This window comes from Sarcophilus harrisii, chromosome 5, assembly GCF_902635505.1.
Source record: "Sarcophilus harrisii chromosome 5, mSarHar1.11, whole genome shotgun sequence".
NCBI lineage: Eukaryota > Metazoa > Chordata > Mammalia > Dasyuromorphia > Dasyuridae > Sarcophilus > Sarcophilus harrisii.
In genome coordinates, this window is record NC_045430.1 from 181,331,747 (window position 1) to 181,357,472 (window position 25,726).

The following is a 25,726-nucleotide window of genomic DNA, read 5'->3' on the forward strand; positions in this document are numbered from 1 at the left end:
TTCAGGCTCTTCCTGAAGCCTAGAAACTGAACTTTATTTTAGGAATGGTTTCCCTTAATTAGAGATCCTGGAGGTTAGGTACACTCACGTCCTTTTCCTATTTTTAATCCTAATGCTTAGCAAATAGTAAGTGCTTTACAAATGCTTTTTCTTTCACTAATTCACTCAAAGTCATTATTTGTCAACTAAACTGTGTAATATTTCATGTAACAGCATGAGGTATATTCTATTCTTGATGGATCATAGTAATCAAAAGAAAGTTCAATGCTTATGTTTCCAGAAGAAAAAACAAAGATATCAGTTTTTTCTCAAGAAGTAAATCAAAATTTAGTGAATTTAGGCACCCAAATTCCCAAGAGTTAAGCGACACACACAAATATTAATTTTAATTTTTATTAAGAGAAATATTGGGCAATGTTGTACGTACATAATGTTTAAAAAGAAATATACATGAACAACTCAGAATTGGGTAGCTAGGTAAAGCTCCCTCATCATTCATATGCAAAGAAATGTGCCATCACACTCTCTCGCTGACCGGCTCTCATCTCTCTCTCTCTCTCTCTCTGGCTGAGGCAAGTGGAGTTAAGTGACTTGCCCAGGGTCACATAGCTAGGAAGTGTTAAGTGTCTGAGGCCACATGTGAAACTCAGGTCCTCTTGAATTTTGCTTCTACCTACTAAAAGAAGCCATCTTTCTTAAAATAACAATTGACATTTAGATGACACATTTAGATTTGTAAGGCAAATCACTTCTCACATATTTTGTTTGAGCCACATAGTAACCCCAAAAGTAGGTAGTACAGATATTGTATTTTGGGGAAGAAAAAATTGATTTAGAGATTAGTTTGAAATGCAATCACACTTTTCTTTTGGTGACCAATAATATTGATGAGTTGTACTTTGTAAGCACTGTGTTCTTCTATAAAGCAAAATAACATTTTCAGGGATCAAACCTTTACTATGGTAGTTCTTAGCATCAGATTTTACCAGTTACCTAGTCCAGGTTTCTTTTTAAAAGACTTTCCTGGTGGAAGTGTGTAATAGGGACAATCACTGAAAAGGCAAATGATGAATTTTTAGGAGAAAAAGAAATAAGCAAGCTTCCACAATTTTACTGGCCTATCCTCCTATTGTCAGAATATGAAAAGATCCAAAGAATGAGAAAGACTGAATAATGCATTAGATGATATTGATGTAATAATTCTAATTTTTTGGATAATGCCAGATTTCTTCTTGGACTCAACTCTTTCCGATTACATTTTCCACCAGCATCTATCGTCATTTGAGTGTTGCAAAGCAACCTGAATCTTCTAGATACGTTTGCTCATTTGTGAAAAATCAAAGAATGACAATCCTAGAGCCTAGGACACAAACCTATCCCATAATAGAGAAATAAATATTGAGTATGTATAAACTCTATTACTGGCACTGCCTCTTTCACTTTATGTTTTAAAGTCTGCTTCAGAAAGCATGGGTTGTTGAGGACATTGTGAACCAGATCTATCAGTGTCTATAATATTTGCAATTTTAAAATGCTACACCTAAAAGGGTAATCATTACAAAACAATGAGCCAACTTTTAAAGATCTTTTGCTACAAGTTATCAGCACTAGAATGAATGATTACACCTGAATTCAGAATATTTCTGAGAGATCCAAATTGCTGACAACCAAGAAACTTAAGCACAAAAGGTAGAGGTTAAAATATTTTCTATAGCTAAGATTTTGCCTTTTCAATTACAGTGTCCCTAACTGGAAAATCAAGATGTTAGTTGGCTCCCATGACCAGAGGCAATAAAAAAGTCACTACTGCAATTGCTATATTTCTTGCTCCCATCTCCCCAAATATGAAGGGGAGAAGGATGGGAGAGAGAAGGGGAAAAGAGAAAAAGGACAATACAAATGCATAAGTTACTTAAAGCCCAAATCCTTGCCTGAAGCTTTATTCTTCCAGTAATATTGCATTCTTTTCTTCTAGTGTAAACTTTTCATTATAAAGGAGACATCTTTATAATACAATAATTCTGGTCATAATGTAACTGCTGGTAACATAACTCCTGCATTAAAAAAGGCAGCATGTTCAACTAATGTTGTTTTAATAAAATTTATGTACAGCAGAAACCAACCCAACTTGATCATTTAAAACATGATGAATGTGAATTATTGTCTCAGTGAGATAAATCATTTAATCATTTAGAATTTGATCAATGAAAATCAGAGATAAAACATTTATCATGCACATTTGGAATATCAGATTCATTCACAAAGTACCAAAATAGGTTATAAGCATGCATCAATAAATGTTACAATGTACAGAGGACCTGTCAGCTTGCAGATACATGCACAGCAGTGTATAATTTTAATCTTAGTGATAAAAAGTCATTATTTTAAAAAGCAATCGAAATCACTGAAAAACTGCAGAAACTGAACTTGCAAGAGAAAAATTTAAATTAGAAGTTTAAGTAGAAATGTTAAGAATTGACAAATTCAAGAGGAGTTTTAGGCCTATTTAACAGAGTAACTTTGGAACCACAGTACTATTAGTTCTATTAATATAATATTCCAAATTGAAGTCACATTGACATTCAGACATAGTGGCTTTTGCAACTAACAGAATTATATATCTAGCAGTCAAAACCTTATTTAATTCTTTTACATCCAATTAAACAGGATCTTTAAACACTGTTGCTTAAAACTGTCCACAATCCACATGTTTAATTACAGGGAACATGAGAAACACCTGCTGATACTGCTGGAGCATCATCTTTAGGCTTCACTAATTCATTTGTGATACAGCTATTTAAGTACCAAGAGGAGACCTAAATAATATGTCACAGTGAGACCCTTGTGATCAAGGACATTTTAAAATGAAAGAATTTTATATAGAGAACCTTAAAATATACAGTAATATATGCAAAATCTATTTTATCTTTCAAGTGTTTTGCATAAAGCCCCAGTTATTTTAAAATCACCTTGACTTTTACAAAGTAACTAATCTAACAGTACTTCACTAGGATAACTCAGGCTTCTTTCAGGAGACCAAATTAATAAGCTCAATTTCAGTAACTTTATATAAAATTTATAAAGGATAAAATTCTAAAATCCTTGTTAAAATCCAGTGTACCATCATACAATTTTTGTTCATATACAATTTAAATACTGTGTAGAGCTGAAATCTTAAAGATCATCTGAGCCAACCCTTTATTCTACTGATCAGGAAACTGAAGCATAGACAAGAAAAAAGACTTTACTAGTATTAATTACAGTTATATACTCTAAAAGTTCTTCCCAATATTTATAAAATATTGCCCTAATAGAATCAAACTATATTAAAATTTCATCAAGTATATAAGATAAGTACAAGTTAGTAATTATAACTCATTTCGGTAAATCTTTTGATGACAAGTCTAGATGTAATTATAAACAAAACCCTGCAGAGAATAGATCCAATTCTTACCCTAGGCAAGCAGCTGCCAATAAAGGATGTAAATATAACAATTCAGCTTTCAAATGTAACATTTTAGGTTTTGTTTTGCTTCATTAAAAGAATGTATTGTTGCTAGTTAAAAAATTCTTTAAAAAACAAAAACAAAAACAAAACTATCTTTCATCCAGTCTGAAGCCTCAGTTCTCAAAGAATTCCTCTGACATGTTATCAAAGCACAACTGGCTTCATTACAACTGTACAACACTTGGTAGTCTAATATCCACGGGCAATTCCACCTTCTGCATGATTTTATGCCTTATTCTAAACTAATAGTAGATACTTAGAGGGCTGAGATTTAAATTAATATATAAGAATTCTCAGAACAATGTCTATTAGCCATTATGAAAGAATGTTGATTAAATGGGTGTTTTATCACATATCCTAATAAACTTCATTCACAATCAACTATTATGAAGAAAAGGTATCTGTGTTTATAAAATGCTGAAATGGTATTTTGGAACCTTTTCATCTCTATCAAAGACCCTAACAAAATTTTCCTCAGATAAAGGCCTGTTGATCACAGGCCTAGAGTCAAAGAATCTTATGCAACCCTCTCATTTCATAAGCAAGGAAACTGAAGCCTGAAAAGGCAAAAAGTGACTTGTCAAAAGTCATAAAGGCATACTGAATCAGAATATGAACCCAAGTTCTCTGACTTTAGAACCAGTTTTTGATCCACTATAATACGCTACATCCAAAAGACTAGATGAGATGCTTTTTAAAGCCATGTAGAGCTGCTGCCTATCAGGGAATGCTGAAGCAGGATCCCAAATAGTCAAAGATCTCTGCTGTGTCTGCCACTTAGTAGGCAAACTGCACACTATGTGAAAATAATGATTTCACACTAAGATTTAATTATTTTATCAAGCATATATAAACAGATACATAAAGATAAAAATTAGAATCTAACAACATTTCAGCTCAATACCATAACAATATCATTTTGGGGGGAATTAGCAATTTCCTGCTTACAGAGGTTACACAGTAGGACCATTTATATTATGAATGATGTCTTTTTGCTTAATGAAAGCTCTGGCAGAAAAGAAAAAGTCCAAGGTTACGGGTCAGAACCACTCTGGTTCATCAATTACAGAACATTCATTTAAGTAAACTAAGGATTAATAAAGTTAGCAAATGAATGTTACCTTTATAACTAAGGGCAAAATTAAGCTACTGATTTAAATACTTCCAAAGTACATGTGAAAGAATAAAAATGACTATGAAGAAGACTGAAAACCAAATCTGGATATGACCAACATTTTAATATATAAAAATGGAAATTTTCCCTGTTCTCAAACTGCCTAAACATTATAATCCAAATAACACTTTTATTATCATTGTTTTCAACGTCCCTGTAACTCACAAAATAAATTATACTGGCTTTCATCAAATGTTTTCAGTTTAACTCCAGGAGAAGCAAATAATATACTTCTTTCACTAGCATTCTTCCTACAATTCCTAAGTGCTATATCATTAAGTAACTTTCCCATTTTTGAAAAGGAAAATAGCTATATTCTTTTAAAAGTGTAAATAATAAACACTTACTTGAACTTGGATTCCACTTCCTCAGCAGCCCTCTGGTATTGTTCTGTGGTAACTTTGTAAAACTCTGCACTCTATAAAGAAAGCATTAATAGTCACATTTCTATTATATAGAAGCAATGAATAACATACAGGTTTTGGTCATAAGAGTAAGCTTTGATATTCAAGTGTGTATTTACATACACATATACATATATTAAACATATGTGTAATATATGACATATCTATTTAAGTGATATAAAGATTTTTAAAATTATAGTTCTGGAGGTGAATCACAATTTTATCCATTCATTATTAGAACTGATATGCCAGTCATAAGTGAAGACTAAATTTATGTAAATATATTATCATCCTTAGGCATATTTAGAAAATTCCTTTCTTTTTTGAGACCTAGAGAGCTATCTAAAATCAAAGGTTTTAATTTATCCTATATATTCAATTCATTAATATATTAAACTAGATATGTACACAGATCATGGTTCCTGTAAGTGAAAAGTAGATTTAGTTTTCAGGTATACCAGATAAAAAACAGATTACCATATTATAACAGAGCCAATAGGCAACTTTTAACAGATTTGAAAATTAAACTAAAGTTGATCAAAATGATGTGGGTGTTGTACACATCAGATGATGGTAGGTACCAAAAATTGGGGTTCAGTCACATGAAGAATTAAAAATGGCCATTCTCTTTGGCAAAAGGTAGATTTATTTAGGGGAATAGATTACAGATAAAATGAAGGGATACAATAGACACTAGGAATGATAAATATGAAAGACAAGTTCTTCAGCATAACTCACAATTACCGGTTAAAAAGGGAGCACAGCATGAGGTTGGGGCATGCCCTTAGCTGGCAGGTTAAATCCTGAAAGGGATTTGGCACCCTAAAAGCATTAGTTAGCTGTAAGGAGAAGTGGGGTTGGAAAGCATAGTGGAGTTAGAAAAGGTACCAGTTGGCACAGAGGAGAGGTAAGGAGATAGACATCAAAAGGAAAAGTGCATTGGTGGACTGACCTAGGAGGGAAGTGGCCATGGCCATGGGATGGCCTATAAGTAGATTTTTATAAAGAAATTTTAATCTCAGGGACATGATTGGGATTTCTGACAGAGTAAAGCAAGGTGAGGCTGCCTAAGACCCCCCACAAAGGGTAGATATCACAGAGGTTTGATACAGCTTGCATTTCTGACTGTACGAATTCCCCAGACGGTGAGACCATGAAGCTAAAGTGATCATTATCAGTGCCTCTTCTGGGCTTGTCTTAAGGATTAATTTTTATCAATTTCTCTGCTAACCACACCCAACATTGAAGATCTCATCAAATATATAACTAAGTTTCATATTTCATAAAAAATATTTTTGCACCCTTCCTAGGATAAACTTGTTTGCAACTCTATACTTTCTAAAGAGTTTCATTTATTTTATTTATTTTTTTCAATTAGCAAGCATTTTTTCCCTCTCTCACATTAACAACATGAAGGGGAAAATAAATAAAACCCTTGTAACAAATAAGCATAGTCCAAAAAAAAAAAATCCTCAAATTGGCAATGTTCAAAAATGTATGCATCATTCTGTATATTAGTCAATCACCTCTCAATCATGAAGTAAAGAGCATTGTTCAATATTGGTCCTTTGGAATTATGTGTGATTATTACTTGTCTTTCAGAACTGTTTATTTTTATAACTGAAGTTGTAGTACAAATTGTTCTTATTCTGCTCACCTCAGTCTACATCAGTTTAGAAGTTTTCCTAAGTTTATTAAATATACCATACAATAGTATACATTACATTCAAATAGCAAAACTTCCTCCACCATTCCTCAATGACAGACACCTTTGAGTTTCCAATTCTTTGATATTACAAAAAGAGTGTCACAAATATTTTTGCATATATAGGACATTTTTCTTTCTTTTTTTGATCTTTTTGGGGTTATGGGCCTAGAAATATTGAAAATTTTTCTTTTCCTGAAGAACAGAAATAAGAATAGGAAAATTAGGCACCTCGGCCCAGAATACTTAGTTAAGAATCTGCCTTACCACAGCCTTCTTTGTAGTGGCCAGAAACTGGAAACTAAATGAATTCCCAATCCCTCTATTTTTGTCCACCTGCATTTTTGATTTCCTTCACAGGCTAATTGTATACTATTTCAAAATCCGATTATTTTTGTACAGCAAAATAACTGCAAGGACATGTATACATATATTGTATTTAACTTATACTTTAACATATTTAACATGTATTGGTCAACCTGCCATCTGGGGGATGGGGTGGGGGAAAGGAGGGGAAAAGTTGGAACAAAAGATTTTGCAAGGGTCAATGCTGAAAAATCACCCATGTATATATCTTGTAAATAAAAAGCTATTAAAAGAATGAAATTATTAATAAATTAGAGGAACACAGGATAGTTTACCTCTCAGACCTGTGGAAGGGGAAGGACTTTATGACCAAAGCAGAACTAGAGATCATTACTGATCACAAAATAGAAAATTTTGATTATACCAAACTGAAAAGTTTTTGTACAAACAAAACTAATGCAGACAAGATTAGAAGGGAAGCAATAAACTGGGAAAATATTTTTACAGTCAAAGGTTCTGATAAAGGCCTCATTTCCAAAATATATAGAGAATTAACTCTAATTTATAAAAAATCAAGCCATTCTCCAATTGAAAAATGGTCAAAGGATATGAACAGACAATTCTCAGATGAAGAAATTGAAACTATTTCTAGTCATATGAAAAGATGCTCCAAGTCATTATTAATCAGAGAAATGCAAATTAAGACAACTCTAAGATACCACTACACACCTGTCAGATTGGCTAAGATGACAGGAAAAAATAATGATGATTGTTGGAGGGGATGTGGGAAAACTGGGACATTGATTCATTGTTGGTGGAGTTGTGAACGAATCCAACCATTTTGGAGAGTAGTTTGGAACTATGCTCAAAAAGTTATCAAACTGTGCATACCCTTTGATCCAGCAGTGTTACTACTGGGATTATATCCCAAAGAGATTATAAAGAAGGGAAAGGGACCTATATGTGCACGAATGTTTGTGGCAGCCCTTTTTGTAGTGGCTAGAAACTGGAAACTGAATGGATGTCCATCAGTTGGAGAATGGCTGAATAAATTGTGGTATATGAAAATTATGGAATATTACTGTTCTGTAAGAAATGACCAACAGGATGATTTCAGAAAGGCCTGGAGAGACTTACACGAACTGATGCTGAGTGAAATGAGTAGGACCAGGAGATCATTATATACTTCAACAACAATATTATATCATGACCAGTTATGATGGACCTGGCCATCCTCAGCAAGGAGATCAACCAAATAATTTCCAGTGGAGCAGTAATGAACTGAACCAGCTATGCCCAGAGAAAGAACTCTGGGAGATGACTAAAAACCATTACATTGAATTCCCAATCCCTATATTTATGACCACCTGCATTTTTGATTTCCTTCACAAGCTAATTGTACAATATTTCAGAGTCTGATTCTTTTTATACAGCAAAATAACGTTTTGGTCATGTATACTTATTATGTATCTAATTTATATTTTAATGTATTTAACATCTACTGGTCATCCTGCCATCTTGGGGGGGGGGAGGGATAAGAGGTGAAAAATTGCAACAAGAGGTTTGGCAATTGTTAACGCTGTAAAGTTACCCATGCATATAACCTGTAAATAAAAGGCTATTAAATAAAAATAAAATAAAATACAAAAAATAATAATAAAAAATAAAAAGCTATTAAAAAAAAAAAAAGAATCCTTACCAGAGAGCTATGGCATAAATGACCTTTAGAATTGTCTTCTAGACCTAAGATCTTAGTAAATATCTTGAAAATCATACAACTATATTTAAAAAAAAAAAGTGTGACTAAATCAAAAGAGCCCACTCTCCACCCACATTCCTCATCCAGACCAGATTATTTATTAGTATGGTAATAGAGGTTTCACACGCATGACTTGAGGTAGTTTCTGTTATAATAAATCATTGCTGGTCAGCAAGAAAATGAAAACGAAATCCTTTTCACATCAATGACCCTTTTGTATTTAGCAATCTGGGCTGTCCAATGATAGTCACATATAGGTTTCTTGACTGTAGATAAAATCAATGGGTATGTGATTAGACAGCAGACTGAGTATAGATGGAGACACGGACAGGTCACCATTTGAGATGATGAATGGTTCTCCATCAAACTCTAGTCTCCAACGACACTAACATTTACTATAATATTATTTAGGCTACAATTTATCTTTCTTGTACTTGATCAATAAAGATGAACAGAACAGTTGTTATGATTGATTGTAATTTTTTTTTATCATTTTCAAGCATGAAGGTGCATCTGTGACACATAGATAATATTTGACATATACTATTACATATATATATAATCACAATGTAGGAAATCAACTGAATACTTAAGCTAAGTTATTCCAAGGAGATTACCCTGTATGTTTATGTTACACAACATCATACCAATTTTCCTTAAAAATATTTTTCTCTTTTAAAACAAACAAAACACATTCTCTCATGCTTTTTGCAAGCCACTGTAATGGTTTAAAAAAAAGAACCCTTACAATCTACAGGGAATAATAATGACTAATTCATAAACCATAAATGCATAAACCAGCACTAAACTTACCAAGAGACATACAAAAGTACTGTCAATTAGACATTATAATATTATAACTGCCATTAATATGCTGACAAAGCAATCGCTTTTATTTAAAATTTTTTTCCTTTGCTTTTGAGGTAAAAGTTTGAAATAATGAAAACAAATTTATACTAAATAAATCAGGAGCCATCATTTCTAGTTATGCTTTTCCCTTATAAGACCTTACTTGAACAAGTCCTAGAAAGTTAGAACAAAAGGAGGAAGTGCTCTTAGAAAACCATTAAGTCAATTGTATTATTTTACAAAGGCAGAAACTTGGAGGTAGCTAACAAAAACTTTGCTCAAAACACACACACACACATACACACACACACACACACACACACACACACACACACTATAATTACTACATTCATGATTTTTTACATTGGTATGCTTTTTTAATAACATAACACTGGTACCATTTATGCATATTATTTTCACTTAAGGCCTCTTTAACCTATTTAAAAGTCTTTATTTGCCCTCTGTATGTATTAGGGTGAAACTAAGATGAGGACCAGATCAAATTCCTCCCCAGACTAAAATTACAGAATAAAATTAGTGCAATTTAATTGGAGAGCACAAAGAACCAGCTTTCCACTAGAAGAAAGAAAAACCTATGTAGCCAGGTGGAGATTACCTAATATCTACTTATCTGTTATAGTATGCAAGAGAGGGCAGAAAGTTTGGAGATTTTATAGAAGTAGCAACAAGAAAACTCAAAAAATCCGATGTGGCACATAGTTCAAAGTGAAGCCAGAATAAGGGCTTACCAGGAGGTTCAAGAAAAGCTTAGATCATGAGAGAATCAGAAACAATAACTCAGAGAGGACAGATTCCTTAGAAAGCCAGGGAGAGAGGAATCTGATTTGGTAATTAGAAGTCAGATGATTATACAGAGTTATCAACCATTAAAACATATGTGATAGACATACAGTAAAGTTGGAAAAAAAACACTAGATTTTATGAACTTGAAACTGCCAACATGCTGATTATTTGTACCAATAGCTCACATTTATATCACCTTATAAACTATTTAGATTTAAAGCTAAAAGCAATTTTATCCAATGATTATAGAAATCCTCTTTTAACAAAAAAGATGTGCTGAGACTTATTTAATATACTATACATACTATTTTTTTCAATAATTTAATGTTTATGGTGCCATTAACAAATCTGTAGCATAAACTGCTTAGAACATTATCATCAACCTCCCAAAGGTTCATGAATTATTAAGTGAAAATCATTATTTTAAATCAATCACTTCATGTTATAAATGAGGAAACTGAGGACCTGAGTTCAAGGTCCCACAGGGTTAAGATCTGAACTGATCCCTGCAGAGTCTGTGGTGTGCAATCAGATGTACTGATAACAGAAAAACAATATCAGAATGGACTGAAGGAGATAAATGGAGGAGTAGGAACCAAAAGAACCAACTCATATGCGAAACAACATTTATATTTGAGTTAACATAAAAGTATATTAAAAACAAAGATAAAAAAGTTGGTTTTTTTATAACAATGCATCTTGTGGTATAAAATAATTTAATCATATATAATAAAATTAGCATTCATCTTAGAATTTAGATAACTCATGAAAACAATTTAAAAACAAGTAGTGTTTTTAGCAAAATTCCTATCTTATCTATAGATTATTATTAATCAGTCATATAAGGTGCAAATCTTGTTTGTAATTCCCCAGTGATATTATCTACACAACTATATTTACTGAAATACTTTACTGACATGACTATCTTTGCTCAGTCTTCATTTCTCAGAATAATCTGTAGCCAAAAAGAGAAGTTCTTCAAAAGCCAAGCACGATTTGGATACAACCTTGTTTAACTAGAAGAAATGTTTAAAAACAGAATAGGTCTCTTTAAGATAGTGCTTGACATCAATAGGATGTAAAATTTTGAGCTGAAAAGGATGATAAAGAGCTTCTTGTCCAACCTCCTTAGTTACAGATAAAGGAACAGAGAAACAAAAATAGTGAAGGTCATACCACAACAAATATGGAGGAGAGTCGGTAACCTCAAACTCACTACCTCTTATATTAAATCCAAAACTTTAATTCAGTCTAATCAATCAGTCCTTTATTAGAAGGAGGAACAAGTTGGAGATGAACAAAATGACAAGATGGGGAAATTAAACAGCTAAAGATTGAAACAAACAAGTAAAACCAGTATTTAACTGTGAGGAATATTCTCAATCTTCCTACACAATAAGTAATACAATTTAATGAGTTTCCCTCTATCCACTGAATGGAGACATGAATATTACCATCTAAGCCTACAATGGAAAAGGGAAGGAGAACAGAAGAAATTTTTTTTTTACGGAAAGATTACAGGCATTATTTTAAAAATGTATCATTATATGAGCCTCTAGAGTGACTATTAACCTAGGAAAACTATTTGCTATCCAAAGCAAGTAAAATCATTATTTTTGAATGATCTATTTTTATTTATGCTAAAAACTATTTAGGGCAATCAATTAACAACTCCCATTTAAAATTTCAAGGAGAGACAGCTTCTATTTAGAAAGACATATGATGGGTATCTATTGATATGCTAAGAAAAGATAATCAAATAAAGGTAAAAGTAACTTGAAATATCAATTTTATACAAAAATTGAGATTACACTAATCTTATTTGTGCCACTGCTTTAAAATGTACCAACAATGGTTTAGTTACATAGCTTCTCCTTTTGTTACTGAAATTTGTTTTTTTTTTTTAAACATCTAAACTTTACCATCTGATCACATTCTCTCTTAACATAGTTCATGCAATCTAATAGAAGGTGACTAGTCAACTGTTATGTAGCTAATGACTTATTTTACAGAGAACACTGTTGAGAAAAGAGAATGCCCTTTTAAAAAGAAATCAAGAAACAGAACAAGGGGATTTGATTTTCACTGAAAGCCTTTGGTATGTGGAATAGATGAAGAGTAAGAATAAAGAGAAAATGACATTTTTCCCCTTAAGGGATTCAAAGCCAGGAACCCCTCTGATTTCTTTTAAAGGGAACAGTAAAGATTCAAGGTCCTTCTCTTATTTATATTGTATTCATGGGGGAAACAACCAGAAGAGAAACCCTAAACAAAGTAAATAGGGAACAGCTACTGAAATGCTAGTATTATTACTCATTTAGTCTGTCAACAAATTATTATTGAGTAGGAGCACAAATAGATTATGTTTTATATTTGCAAAATTCTTTCTAGTGAAAAATTAAAACATATATTGTTTTTCATGTATAGAAAGGGTATCACAGAAGCACCATCTGATGTGTGCTTTGTGCTGTTTTTTTGTTAATGTGACTTTGATTTAAATCACTAGCCAGAAAAATTAGTCAATCATTTTTTTCTATAAAAAAACCTTGTTTGAAATAACCTTAGTACATACATTTAACAATTCATTGAGAGTCATACAATTTCTCCAAAAAACTGATAAATTTAATAATAAATAACTGGGATTGTTGTGACACAGTTCTCTTTTATTATCCTGACTCAGTTTCTCTAAATTGTCCTGCCTCGGTTTCCCTAATTGTTCGGCTCAGCCCTGCAAAACCACCCCTCCTCCCTTTTAATAATCAGAATATTTGATAAGGATAAAAGATCTTATATTTTAGAATATCAGAATGCCTCTCCCCATCCCAAGCTAGCAGAATATAAGATACCATCTTATCAAGATGTCCTCCTACCCTGTCAGAATCCCTTTCCTGCTTTCAGCACCCTGACTCCGCCCCTGCCTCTGTCTACCCCCTGTGTCTGAGCCACGTGTATATAAATCATTGAGAACTCAGATTGTTTGCTGGACTCTTGGAGACTATAGCCCTGGGACCAAACCATGGATTCATTTGATCCCAGTAAATCTCACCCTTTCAAATAAAATATTAAATACTCTCTAATCTCTATCTTGCCTCAGTTTCTCTGGTATTACAAGATTTCTCCAAAGATGGGTAACTTCATTGTAGTCAGCTGTAGACAATTACATAGTTGGAAGTAGGGGAAAATTACTAAACTGAGAAAAGTCAAATTTTAGTCAACATTTCCCCCTTTTCTAGATCTTTGTTGGTAAGATAAACCAGACCTAATGAATAAACAAAACAGTCTTTCTACCATTACAACTACATTCCATTAAGTCTGTTTTTGAATATGAAGACTATAGCATGAGAAGAAGTTATTTCAGCAGAGCAAAAAACTGGAGTTGAGAGGTATGGACATTCTGATACTTACTAGTTGAAAAAATCTGCAAAAAGAGGACTTCTATAAGGTGGCCATATTAAAACAAAATAAATAAACGAACCCTATATACCATAAACACCTGGTTTAACAACAAATTGATAAAAAATAAATAAATAAATAAAAGGAAAACTATGCTATAAATTGAGGAAACTTTTTCATTTTTTTGTTTTAATGTTTGGTTGTCTTCTCTTTGCTAATGGTTGGATTTCTAATATATCAGGTGAAAACATCCTGTCTTCTCCAAGCAATTGTATTCATTGTTTGTGTGATAAAACTATATGGAATAGTCATCTTACACAAAGGGAAATTTCTGAATAAGAAAACCAATAGTGCTCAAAAAGCCATCTAAGTCTGGGTACAACAAAGGTATGGATTACAAGTTCCTAAATCTGAAGAACCTGAAATGATTATTAAAAATATTTTTGTAACTGTATTTCAGCAATTGATTTTATTTTGTAATACTGTATTTTAGACAGTGCAAAACATTTTGAAGAATCTAGAAGCTTCATGAAATTTTCAAAAATTCTCTGACAAAAAAGATTAATAAACTGTAATCTAGGGAAAAGAGATGCAAAAATTCAAGATTGATTTTATCTATGTTGGTAAGTGAACCTTTAATGACAAGGTGCTCTAGTGATGTACATATGACAAAACCATTCTTAGACTTCAAAGGATTATATTTGTCACTTTTTAGGAAGCCTTTCCTAAACTGAACAACTGGCCTATTCATTAAGACCATGGCTCACAATACCTAACCATTCCAGTATTATTAAAGTACTTCTGGGTAGAGAGAGAGGATGGGAAAGGAAAGGGAATTTAAAATTCAGGGCAGAATCTCATTTGTAAATCTGTTTCCTGTCCCTAACATAATACATAATACATTATATTGGCAAAGGTCTACTTAAAACAAATACTATGTAAAGCCCTATAAGAATTGAATGAAACCAAACAGAAATGATTTTGAAGAGGGACTGCGAAACTCTAAAAATTCTTGAAGGAGAAAATCTCCTTCAACTCTGCCTTAATGAGGGACCCTGCCCAAAAGAAAAAGTTTCTTTCTTGTTATCTAGGTGGGGCCGGTTCCAGCCCAAGCTGATGAGCCAACTCCAATTTTCCAGCCCTCACTCACTAAGACACTCAATATAAAAGAGCCAAACTAAAATCTTCTCTTTGCAGAGATTCCAAACACACCAGCTATGCCCTGCTTGCTATGCCAATGAGCCTGTCTACTGGAATATTTTCCAGTGCCAATCTCTCTTTACCCTCACCTATTTCCCTAACCAGACGTCATACCTCTCTGTTAAGGTTAACCTTATTTCCAAATTCCTATAATAAACTTCTTTTATCATTCTAGGTTTTCAGTCTGTAAATTCCTTTACAAAGAATCTCTGCACAGCCAGAAGGGAATCCCCCAAACTCCCTACCCTTGTACCCAATCCTAAGGGGGTGCAGGGGAGCCAAACCTCTCCATTTGGTTCCCTGAACCTGCCACTAGAGCTTATCATTTAACTCCCTGACCACCAGAAACCCTAATCTCATTTTGGTTCCCTAAATCTAGACCTTATCAATATCACTCAAAAAACTTTAACTGCTATTTTTTTAAAAGAGGGAGAATAGATTACCTTTTTTCATTTATTTATTTAGTAAAAGTATTACCTTTTTTCATTTTTTAGTAAAAGTATTTATTTAAGTAGGATTTAGAATATCTCCATGTCTCCCTCCCCCCAAAAAAACCCCAAAATATTTGAATCAATATAGTCTTTAAATACAAATTTCTACAATGGCCGCAGCTAAAATGTATATTTCTCATACATTCTAAATGTCATAGAAAAGAGACGTTAAATCGGGCTTTCTTTTCTTATTGTAAATAATTTATATGATATGAGTTAATTGTTCTTTGAATATTTGATATGATTTATATGGATTTGTTCTACTCTTGGTCTTTTTCTTTTGAGAATTAACTTATAGCTAGTTAGAATTTTTTTTTTCCTGATAATAGACCATATAGTTGTTAATCTGGTTTGTTAATATTTTATTCAACATTCATTCAATTATTCCAAGTTATCAGCCTGAAAGAATATAAAGTTTGACCACATTGTCAACTAACATTCTTGGAACAAGTGAAGAAGGGAAGATAAAGAACTAAAAAAGAAATGAAAATTCTGGAGGAAAAGACATGGAAACAGAATTAAGAGCTAAAAGTACAAATAATACAAAATATTAAGCAAATAAAAGACTGCTTGAAAAATAGAATACAGAGTAAAAATAAAATGAAAACAGTGAAAAAAAATAGATTAAGAATCATTGAGCAAACTTAAATACATGAGACCAAAAAAGGATTTAGATATATTTCAAAAAATCATGAAAAAAAATTATCTAACAAATAGGAACAAGAAGACAAAATGAAAATGTAAAGAATCTATCAGTTACTCCTGAAACTCCAAAAGAAAAACTTTCCCAGAGATTCTATAGCCAAAACATAGAATTTCCAGGTCAAAGTGTTAGACGTGAAAACTTCAGACCCAAATTCCTGAGTGGAAAAAGGTTCATTCTTGCAACAAGTGGGCACCATACCCCTTTAAGAGGGTATAAATGCCGGAACTAACAGTTATATTCCATAATTTTGTCCTGTGCCTCCTCATGCATCTGATCCTCAGAATTTCCACTGGAGGAGACCCTTCCAAAAACTAAATATTTCATGACACTCCCACAACATGCATTCCTTGATATGTTTCCATGTTCTCCCGAATCCCCTTGCCACATCATCAAATATTCAAAAATGCTGGATGTCTCCTCCTTAAGGGAGGAGAAGTTAATATACATGAAGCTTATTAAGTATAGTGAATTAAAAATTCAACTTGTTCAGGACATAAACCTAGGCCATTTGCACTCAACCAGCACCTGCAGTTATTTATAATAATTTAAGACATTCTTTAATTCTTTTTAGTCAAGATATAAAACTTTATCAAATTCTTTTTTAACATGGCAACAGGGATGGAGGCTGTGAAACTGAAACTTTTCAATTGTAGAAATAAATGACAGAATACTCAAGTCATCAAAGGTTACAGAGAAGATTAAATTAAACAGAGGGCCTGAGAGTAATTCAATTGTTTTGATAATCTAAATAGAAGAAAAGGAAAGAAGCAAAGAAGACCCCAGAAAATAAAGGAAACAAGACAAATGGAGAAACTTATTATTTCACATAATCAGGATATTGTAAAAAGTGCAAGATTATGCAAACAAGGTAAAAAGGGTAGAGAAAATGAATGTGATGTAAACTACACTTTTATCTGAACTAGTCAAAGAAAGGTAGAAGGGAGGGGAAGAAGAGAGAGACAGGGAAAGAGAAGGATGTGGGGAAGGAAGGGGAAGAATAAAGAATGTGATTGGATATGGGAGAAAAGAAGTGCAGAAATTCACAAAGGGATTAGTGATAAATTCAAACCTTGTAGAGATAGGTTTTCTCTTTGTGGTTGTTTTGTTGTGCATTTTTGGTGAGGAAGATAATGGGTTCATTTTGGACCTGATGAATATAAAATACCTGTGGGACATCAAAATGAAAATATCCAGAAGGGAAGACTTGAATGAATCTATCCAGAGAAAAGTAAATAAAATTAAAAAAACAATTTATGAAATTAAATATATAAATACGAAAGTAAACTCTGAAAGATTTAAGAACTGATCAATGTAAGAACCAATCAAGCCTTTAAAGGCACGTAACCTACCTTCTTGAAGAGAGGGGATGGCTGTACATGAGCAATGTGTTTTAAATTTTTAGAAAGGACCAGCATTTGCTTTTGCTGGGTTTCACTAATATGTTACAAGTATAAGCATTTGATTTTGTTTATGTTGAGGGTGAGAAGAGAGAGAATAGTATTAGTGATGCCAAAATAAAAGAAAACTATCAGTGAAATGTTTCTTTTCTTTTCTTTCTATCTTAGGCAATTGGGGTTGAGTGATTTGCCCAGAGTCACACAGCCAGGCCATGTTAAGTGTCTGAGGCCGGATTTGAACTCAGGTCTTCCTGACTTCAGGGCTGGAGCTCTATCCACTGTGCCACTTAAATGCCCCCAATGAAACCTTTTTAAAAGAGAACAGAAGAAAATTCAATAGAGGACATAGATGAGCAGGGCAGTATGAGTACTTCTGAAATAAATTTTTTATGTTTAGAGGTATAAATAAGTGAATATGTATAAGCATATACAAAATAAGCACATATATACATACATAAAACAAATAAAAAATACAGCCTCATGATTTCATATACAATCATCCCTGTTGTTTGTATATGGAAATGATAATGTTTCTTATATATAAATATTAGTACTTGTTCATGTTTGTTACTTCATAATAAATTTAAAAAGAAAACACAGAGAAGTGTGAAAAAAAGCAAAGTGGAAATATCTTGAAGAGACAGGTCGAAAGCATTTATTAAGAACTTACTATTTGACAGAAGAAGTAGTAATGAATGATATTTGAAAGATGAATAAAGAAATCTAAGAGTGGGAAAGTCATTTCAAACAAGGAAACAAAAGACTGGAGCTAAAAAATTCATAGTACGAGTATGGCATAACTAATGACAGGGAGGAACACATGTGTAAGTTACATTTCTTAAGTAATAATGGGAATTGACTGGAAATATAAGTTGAGAGGGGTCAGACAATCATAAACGACCTTAGATGCCTCTTTCAGAAGTATAGATTTTATTCGGTACTAAGCAGCCAGGAGACAGTTGTTGGAGACTTTTCAAAAAAAGAATTTATAACAGTACTGAGTAAAGCTTAAGTGAAGACTGGAAGAATTTATAGACAAAAACAGGAAAGATGACAAGGAGATCTCAAGAAAACGGGAAGAAGGAATGAAATGTTCTGTTCTAGACACATGAAAGGTAATCAAAAGCCTGGTGGCATAATGGAAAGAATACTGCATTTGGGGTTAAAATAACCAGATTTCAATTCTGTTATTTATTATCAGTGTGACCTTGGACAGATAAAAAAGCAACTTACTTCATCATCTGTACAAATCAATGGTACCAAAAAAAGATAGAAACAGGTCCATTAATGCAGACATAAAGAGTCCAGAAGACCCCATAGTGATTTTAAATTTTAAAATGTAGTGTTATCTATATTTTATTGTATTTTTAAATTCATTTGTTAAATATTTCCCAATTACATTTTAATCTGATTCAGGTCCACTTACAAAGATTATGTGTTTGATATCTCTACTTTAGATGATTTCTGTAGTATTTTCTAGCTCTAAATCTATGCACCTTTGAAGTTTAGATTTGACCCAAAGTAAGGCTGTACTGGTGAATTCTACTAAAATCAAAATGATCAGCACAAGAATGTCTTTACTAACAGAAAGAAAGAATAACAAAAAATTGATATAAGCAACATTTACATTTATCTTTCAAATAAATAATGTTGTTTATTTTTATTTATTAGTTTTCCTGTCCCCATTCCTCATCCCACCTGGCATGCACAAACTAAATCAAAGACAGGAAGAAGCAGTCTAGAGTAGAGTTGAAAGGTAAAGAAAGCATGCAGAGATTTATAAGTTTAAGCAGATAATTCAAAATAGGTAATACATAAGCCAAATTATCCATATTCTGGGAGTACTGCCTGCTGCACACTAGTCTGCAATACACTTCTCCCCGACCTTGAGCAATTTTTATAAGCATGATCTTCCCATTTTCCTTTGTGTTTCCTAATTAAACAAAGGAAGTTGTATTCCCAGGTATCTTTTTTGCCCTCCCTACATAACATACACATATGAGAAATGGAGTGGTGAGAAGAGTCTAAAGAGAGGAGAAATGGAAAAAAATCATTCTGTACTTCATTTGAAAAGTACTTTTCCACCACCCTGATTATTAAAAATTTTTCTGGAAAGGCAATGATGCTTTGGGAAGATACACTGATATAACCCCCTTTTCTCAATTCAATTCACAGTATGTGAAATAATATCCTGCTACCCCTTGTAGATAAAGGGGAATTGAATGTAAATATCTAATCCTTTATTTTAATGAGAATAAAACTAAATTTTCTTCAATCAAAACTAATGGATAAAATAAGGATCTTGTAGAATAAATACTGTGCTAGTTTGTTTAGCTTGCTTTTCTTTAAGAGAGGAGCTCTTAGATTTTATTATTTAAGATTCACATAATGACGTGTTACAACATATAAACAAAATAAGATGAATGTAGATGAAGCATATATCTCAAGTTTTAATTTCCTTTCTTCAGCATTAGCACCAAATTACACAATAATAAATGACATGTTCTTCTTTTTATTTGCATGACACAATAAAGATCCTTGGCCAAAAAGGAAAGCCCTTCTTAAATTAAGGTTAACCTGTCAGATGCGAGAGTTTGCAAAATAACCAGAGATCACCTATCCATTTCAAAGTCATGTTTATGTTTCTGTAATTCAAAGGTAAGGCCTTTTTGAAAGATATGGCACAAAAATATGCATGTGAATAGAGGCACATTAAAGCCTCAGTTTTCAGGTGTAATGATTCTCAGTGAGATAGCACTAAGCTAGAATTCCTGATTCTCTAAGGTACATTTTCTACACAGCAGAGAACACTGTGGGGTTCTCCATTATTGCCTTTGTCCAGCTTCTCTTTATCTGATGCTTCATGCAGTACAAACCCTTACTATACCTAAGAATTTCATTCCTCAATTATTAGGTTGAAGCTTATTCATGTGGCATCAAAACACAGCAGAGTAGGACATAAATTTTATTGGTAGGGAGAGAGGGAAGCCAAGATCATTACAGAAGGCAGCACAAAAGTAAAGGTGATAATTGGGCAACTTACTTCAAGAAATATTCATGAAAATATGTTTTTGCAAATTGAAGGTATTTTGATAAGGAACCTTTTCGGAGTGATTCTTAAAAAGTTTTCCTAGAAGGATTTCACTGTAATAATAAAATAAACACCTTCAACTCCTCACTTTTTGTCACTGATGTCTCACTTTCTTTTTCATTATGGATTTTGATTCCCCCTTCCATCTGGTCCATCTCTATGTTTCAATTAACACTTGTTTCTTTATTGGAAGCCAGGATCACTTCAATCAATCAAAATTGTAAGATAAGAGTAAGGAAAAGGATGAAATCCCAAAAGGTAAAGTATATCTCTTTTCTAAGTCCTCAAAAAGTAGAAAGTTACAAGTATCTAGAACAAATGAAATCTTTGCCTTGGATTATGTAGACCAACCTTACTGCTTTGAAGGGTTCTTTAAAACAAGGCAAATGTAAAAAGTATAAATATTTGATTAATAACCTAGATAAAATATTCATTCTGCTAACACATATTTACAGAAATTACAATGCATCAAGATCTTGCATGAGGTAATATTTCAATCTCAGTTTATTGCTCAGTGTTCAAAATGCAACTTGACAAAATCCATCTGCTGCTATATGTAAATGGACATGTGCTAAACTTAATTTCAACAGTCATTTTCTTTTCCTGGTGAAAAAGCCCTCTGTTCAACTGGAGACCAAGTTACTAAGAAATTGTTTGTCATCTTGGATTGGCTTGATCATTTGTTTCCCTGAATTCTTTTTCCCATCATTTACTCATTACACGCCTACTCCTGATGGGAGAAGACATTTATTAGCTCCTGCATTTATTGCATTGGCAAAAAGAAACATTCTGCAGCATTTCCTGGGGGTTCACTCATTTATTTGTTGGATAAGAGACTGAAGTTTTCTAAGGAACAAAAAAATTAAAATATCATTCAGGGTGACAGCAGTGAAAATTAAAGTCTATTTGTGAAGACTTGAGTTTTAGGTCTGAAGCGCTGTTTAGTGAAAGGATGCGATGTTATTTCATGAACCGACCTCTTCATATATAACTAAAATTGCTGGCTATTATCCAGATAAATATTCCAAATGAAAGACACAAGGTATGCCAGAAAGCATCTAACATGAAAAGCTAATTGATATTTTAAATGGAAAACATAACTAAGGAAAGCACTTTAAAAGATTCATTTCTATAAACTGCCAGAGAAGGGCTTCTATCTGTCTACTTGTTAAATCTAAGAAATAGGACTTCATCTTAGATTTCATCTTACCTGTAGTACAAAATAAATTCATATAATCTCCTGGAATCTGTTTTATCAATTTGGAAAATTTTTCTACTTATGGAGACAAAGTAAATTCATCAAAAGTTTCTTTAACATGTCAAACCAAAAAGCTGCAAATTTATTAAACATGGCAAACTGACTTTCCCTAACTCTGTTATGTACAATTTTCTCCAGACACAGTTAAAGTCAATACAGTAAATTAAAAATATTCCAGGAGATGTATGAGATTGCACTTATCTGTAATTTTAGCTACCAAGAATCTGAAGAGAGTGGATCTTTTGAACTTAGGCATTTTGAACTGTGGTGGGGTACAATGGCTGGGTATCCACACTAAATTCAGCATGAGTATGGTAAAGTCCCAGGAACAGATGCAGCTGTTAAGATTTCCTACGGAAGGACAAAGCAGTTCAAAGTTTCCGTGCCAAAAAGGAGTGAGAACAGACATGTAAGGAAGGAGCTACTGTATCTTAAGCCTAGGTGAGATAGGGAGAATTAGTCTAGAAGAACAGAAATACAGGAAAAATAGGAGAAAAGGAAAGGGAAGAAGAAGAAGAAGAAAAGGAAAGAAGAAGGAGGAGGAGGAGGAGAAGAAGGAGAAGGAGAAGGAGAAGGAGAAGGAGAAGGAGAAGGAGAAGGAGAAGGAGAAGGAGAAGGAGAAGGAGAAGGAGAAGGAGAAGGAGAAGAAGAAGAAGAAGGAGAAGAAGAAGAAGAAGAAGAAGAAGAAGAAGGGAAAGAGAAAGGGAAGAGTAACTGAATACTTCATAGCACCATTTATATATTATCTCCACCTTAGTCATATGCCAAGCTTCCTCAGGCCCTTCTTTTCTTGCTCAGCTATAATCTAAAGTCACCATTACATAGCTTCTATAAAGGGTTTACAATGGACCAACATGCTGTTGGTCCAAACACTAACTTTATATATTTTGGCAAACTATCCCCCCTTTCCTGACCATCACTCACTCTCCATTAAATGTGGTCTCTCCCATTAGAAAAAAACCACCTTGCTTGCCATTCATAGCCCTTTATGGTCTATATCCTTCAGATACTTCATCTCAGCGAAGGGATTTTCTCTACCTGTCCTACAATGTTCTGTCTTCCTCTTCTTTGATTACTGACCTCCTAGGATTCCTTTAAGTCCCAAATAAAAATCCCATCTTGTAGTTGGAATCTTCCTCTAACACTTCATATTTCTAGTGCCTACCATCTGTTAATTATTTCTTACTTATCCTGTATGTAATTTGCTTTGTATGTACTGGTTTGCATACTCTCTTTCACTAGACTGAGTCCTTTAGGAAAGGGACTGTCTTTAGAATCCTTTTTTAATCCTAGTGCTTAGCAGAGTACCTGGCATACAGTAGGGACTTAATAAATGTTTATTGTTATATTTACTTTATTTTATTAGTTGACTTCATGATCTCTAGAAACTCCAAGATGAACTCAATTCTGAAACTTATACTTCTTCAGATCATTTCTCACTTGTGCTGTGGAACTTCAGTATGTCCCCAGGCTTGGTGGATACTTCACGTTTTAGCTTCTTTTTAAGTATTATCTTCTTTAAATTGTAAGCTCACCCAAGTATGGGCTATTTTATGTGTGCTTGTATCCCCAGCATTTAACACAATGCCTGGCCTATAATCACTGCCTAATAAATTTTTAATAATACTGATTGTGACACTTATTTTCCCTCCTAATTTTTGTTTTTCACAGCCTAAAATGTCACCTGGGGCAGAGTACACCTAAAATAAACATTTATGAATGAATGGAGAGGAAATAGTTGAAAATGCTGGTCTGAAATATTCATTCAGAAGATAAATCAAAATACAAAGATGGGTGAAGCTGGCAATAAAGATGCACAAGTCAGCACAGGCGTAAAGAATGTTAGACTTGGGAATCAGAAAGAATTGGGTCTGATTTGTGCCTTTAACACTTAATAGTTACATGATCCTGACCAAATTACAATTTCATTGAGTTTGACAGCTTATTTGTAAATGGGTTTAAGTGGGTTCTAATAATCCACAATGGGTTATTAGAAATAAATTATATATCAAGTGTTTTGTAAACTTTAAAGTGTTTACATATTTTTGACCAATTATTATTAATAAAGCCTTGGGGCCTAAAGTGACAAGGGAGAGAAAGAAGTGAGACATAAAAATAGATCTTTGCAGCAGGCAAATAATTTTTCCTGTTTTGGGGGGGAAAAAAAGAACTAGGAGAATGAAGAAGAGTAGTCCCTGGTGAAGGTGGAAGAATGGAAAGAGAAATAAAATGTAAGTTTCAGATAAAGTTTTTTTTTTTTTTTAAAAACGAAGACTATCAGATACTATTCTGTTTTAAAAGAAGTATCATTAAAAAAGAAAAATATAAAAAGAAGCCAGGTATTAATGATTAAGTCTATTTCACAATTTTGTCAACTCTTTTCAGATAACTGAAGCAATGTAAGGTATGTTGTTATAGATCCTTGTACAAATGAATAGCTTAAAGGAAACACTGCTATTAAACAATGATGTAGGCTTTACTCGTTTTTAAAGCAACATATACTTTCTTATAAAATTCACAGCTCTCACAAAAAACAAACTATAACTATTTTTATTTTTTTATTATGTTTTATTATTATTATAATATTATGAACTTAAATCATACAACAAAGATGCATTTCTCCATAGAGAAAGTAGAAGAGCTACACATGAAGCCATGAATTTTTTTATGTACAAGTATAATAAATACAACCCATTAATTTTAATAGTTTTTTTTTTATGTCTGTTCCTTTTGAACATCCTTTACTTCTCTAAAGTGCATTATAAAATGCTTTAATGATTCATTTTGCTAATTTTTGGGGGGAAGCGGGAGGGGGAGAAGAGCATCATTAAAGCTACTCTCCTTTCTAAATCCTTCCCCAAATTGGAAAAAGGGTGGGGAGAGGTGACCCTTATAATAAATAATTGCCACTACCACTGTTATTGTTTAAATTATTCTTGTAGTTCTGCTCATTTCATCCTGTCCAAGTTCATACAAATCTTCCAAAGTTTCTCTGAAACTGTTTCATCATTTCTTAAAGTGCAATAATATTTTACTACAAATAATAATTTGTTCACCCAATGAAGTTAAGAAGGTGTTATGATGGTTACAAGATTTTATAAAATAATTTTGTATATATGTGCTCTTCACATATCTTTCTTGAACCTTTTCAGGGGGCAAATCTACTAGTGTATCATTGGGTCAAAGACTACATTTGACAGTGTTTGTAGGATATAGTACAGATGTAGAGACAAGAAAGGGAGTAAACTAAGACTCAGGAAGATAGATAAGTACTTTCAAAAAGTACATATGCAAAGGAAACAACAAGAAAGTGCAAAGTATCTAAAGACATCAGAGAAACTAAGTGTAGAGAATGGTGGTAAATACCACTGGCTCAAGATATAAATCATTTCTAATATAAAGTCAGGTTCTGTTCAATAGTTGATGATTTAGAAAGGAAGGATAAAGAGAAAATAAAAAGGGGGCAAAAACACTACAAAATAAGGGTTCTGAAATGTTACAAGATAATAATATGAAAATTAAAGTAAATTAAAGCAAATCTCTTAGAACTATTCCAAATCAAGATGGGTGTTGGAATAGTTACAAAGTGCTAATTTAGCATGGTACTTAGCAAATCCTCTAGCTCACTAATGTATTTCAGTACTCATTGTAGTTCACACCTTTGGAAGACTTCAGGGTTTA

General features: G+C 32.9%; 1 protein-coding gene across 8 annotated transcripts in view; it reads right to left on the minus strand.

Moving 5' to 3' along the window:
* CHCHD3 (coiled-coil-helix-coiled-coil-helix domain containing 3) overlaps positions 1-25,726 on the minus strand; it is a 298,530-nt gene that overhangs the window by 62,172 nt on the left and 210,632 nt on the right. For all 8 annotated transcript variants that reach the window (XR_004229684.1, XM_031939079.1, XM_003771612.4 and 5 more), the window contains one exon: positions 5,030-5,100. Coding sequence is in view for 7 of the 8 variants with exons in the window: in XM_031939079.1 (XP_031794939.1) it covers positions 5,030-5,100 (71 nt within the window). In the remaining variant the exon portion in view is untranslated. The remainder of the gene's footprint in view (positions 1-5,029; positions 5,101-25,726) is intronic.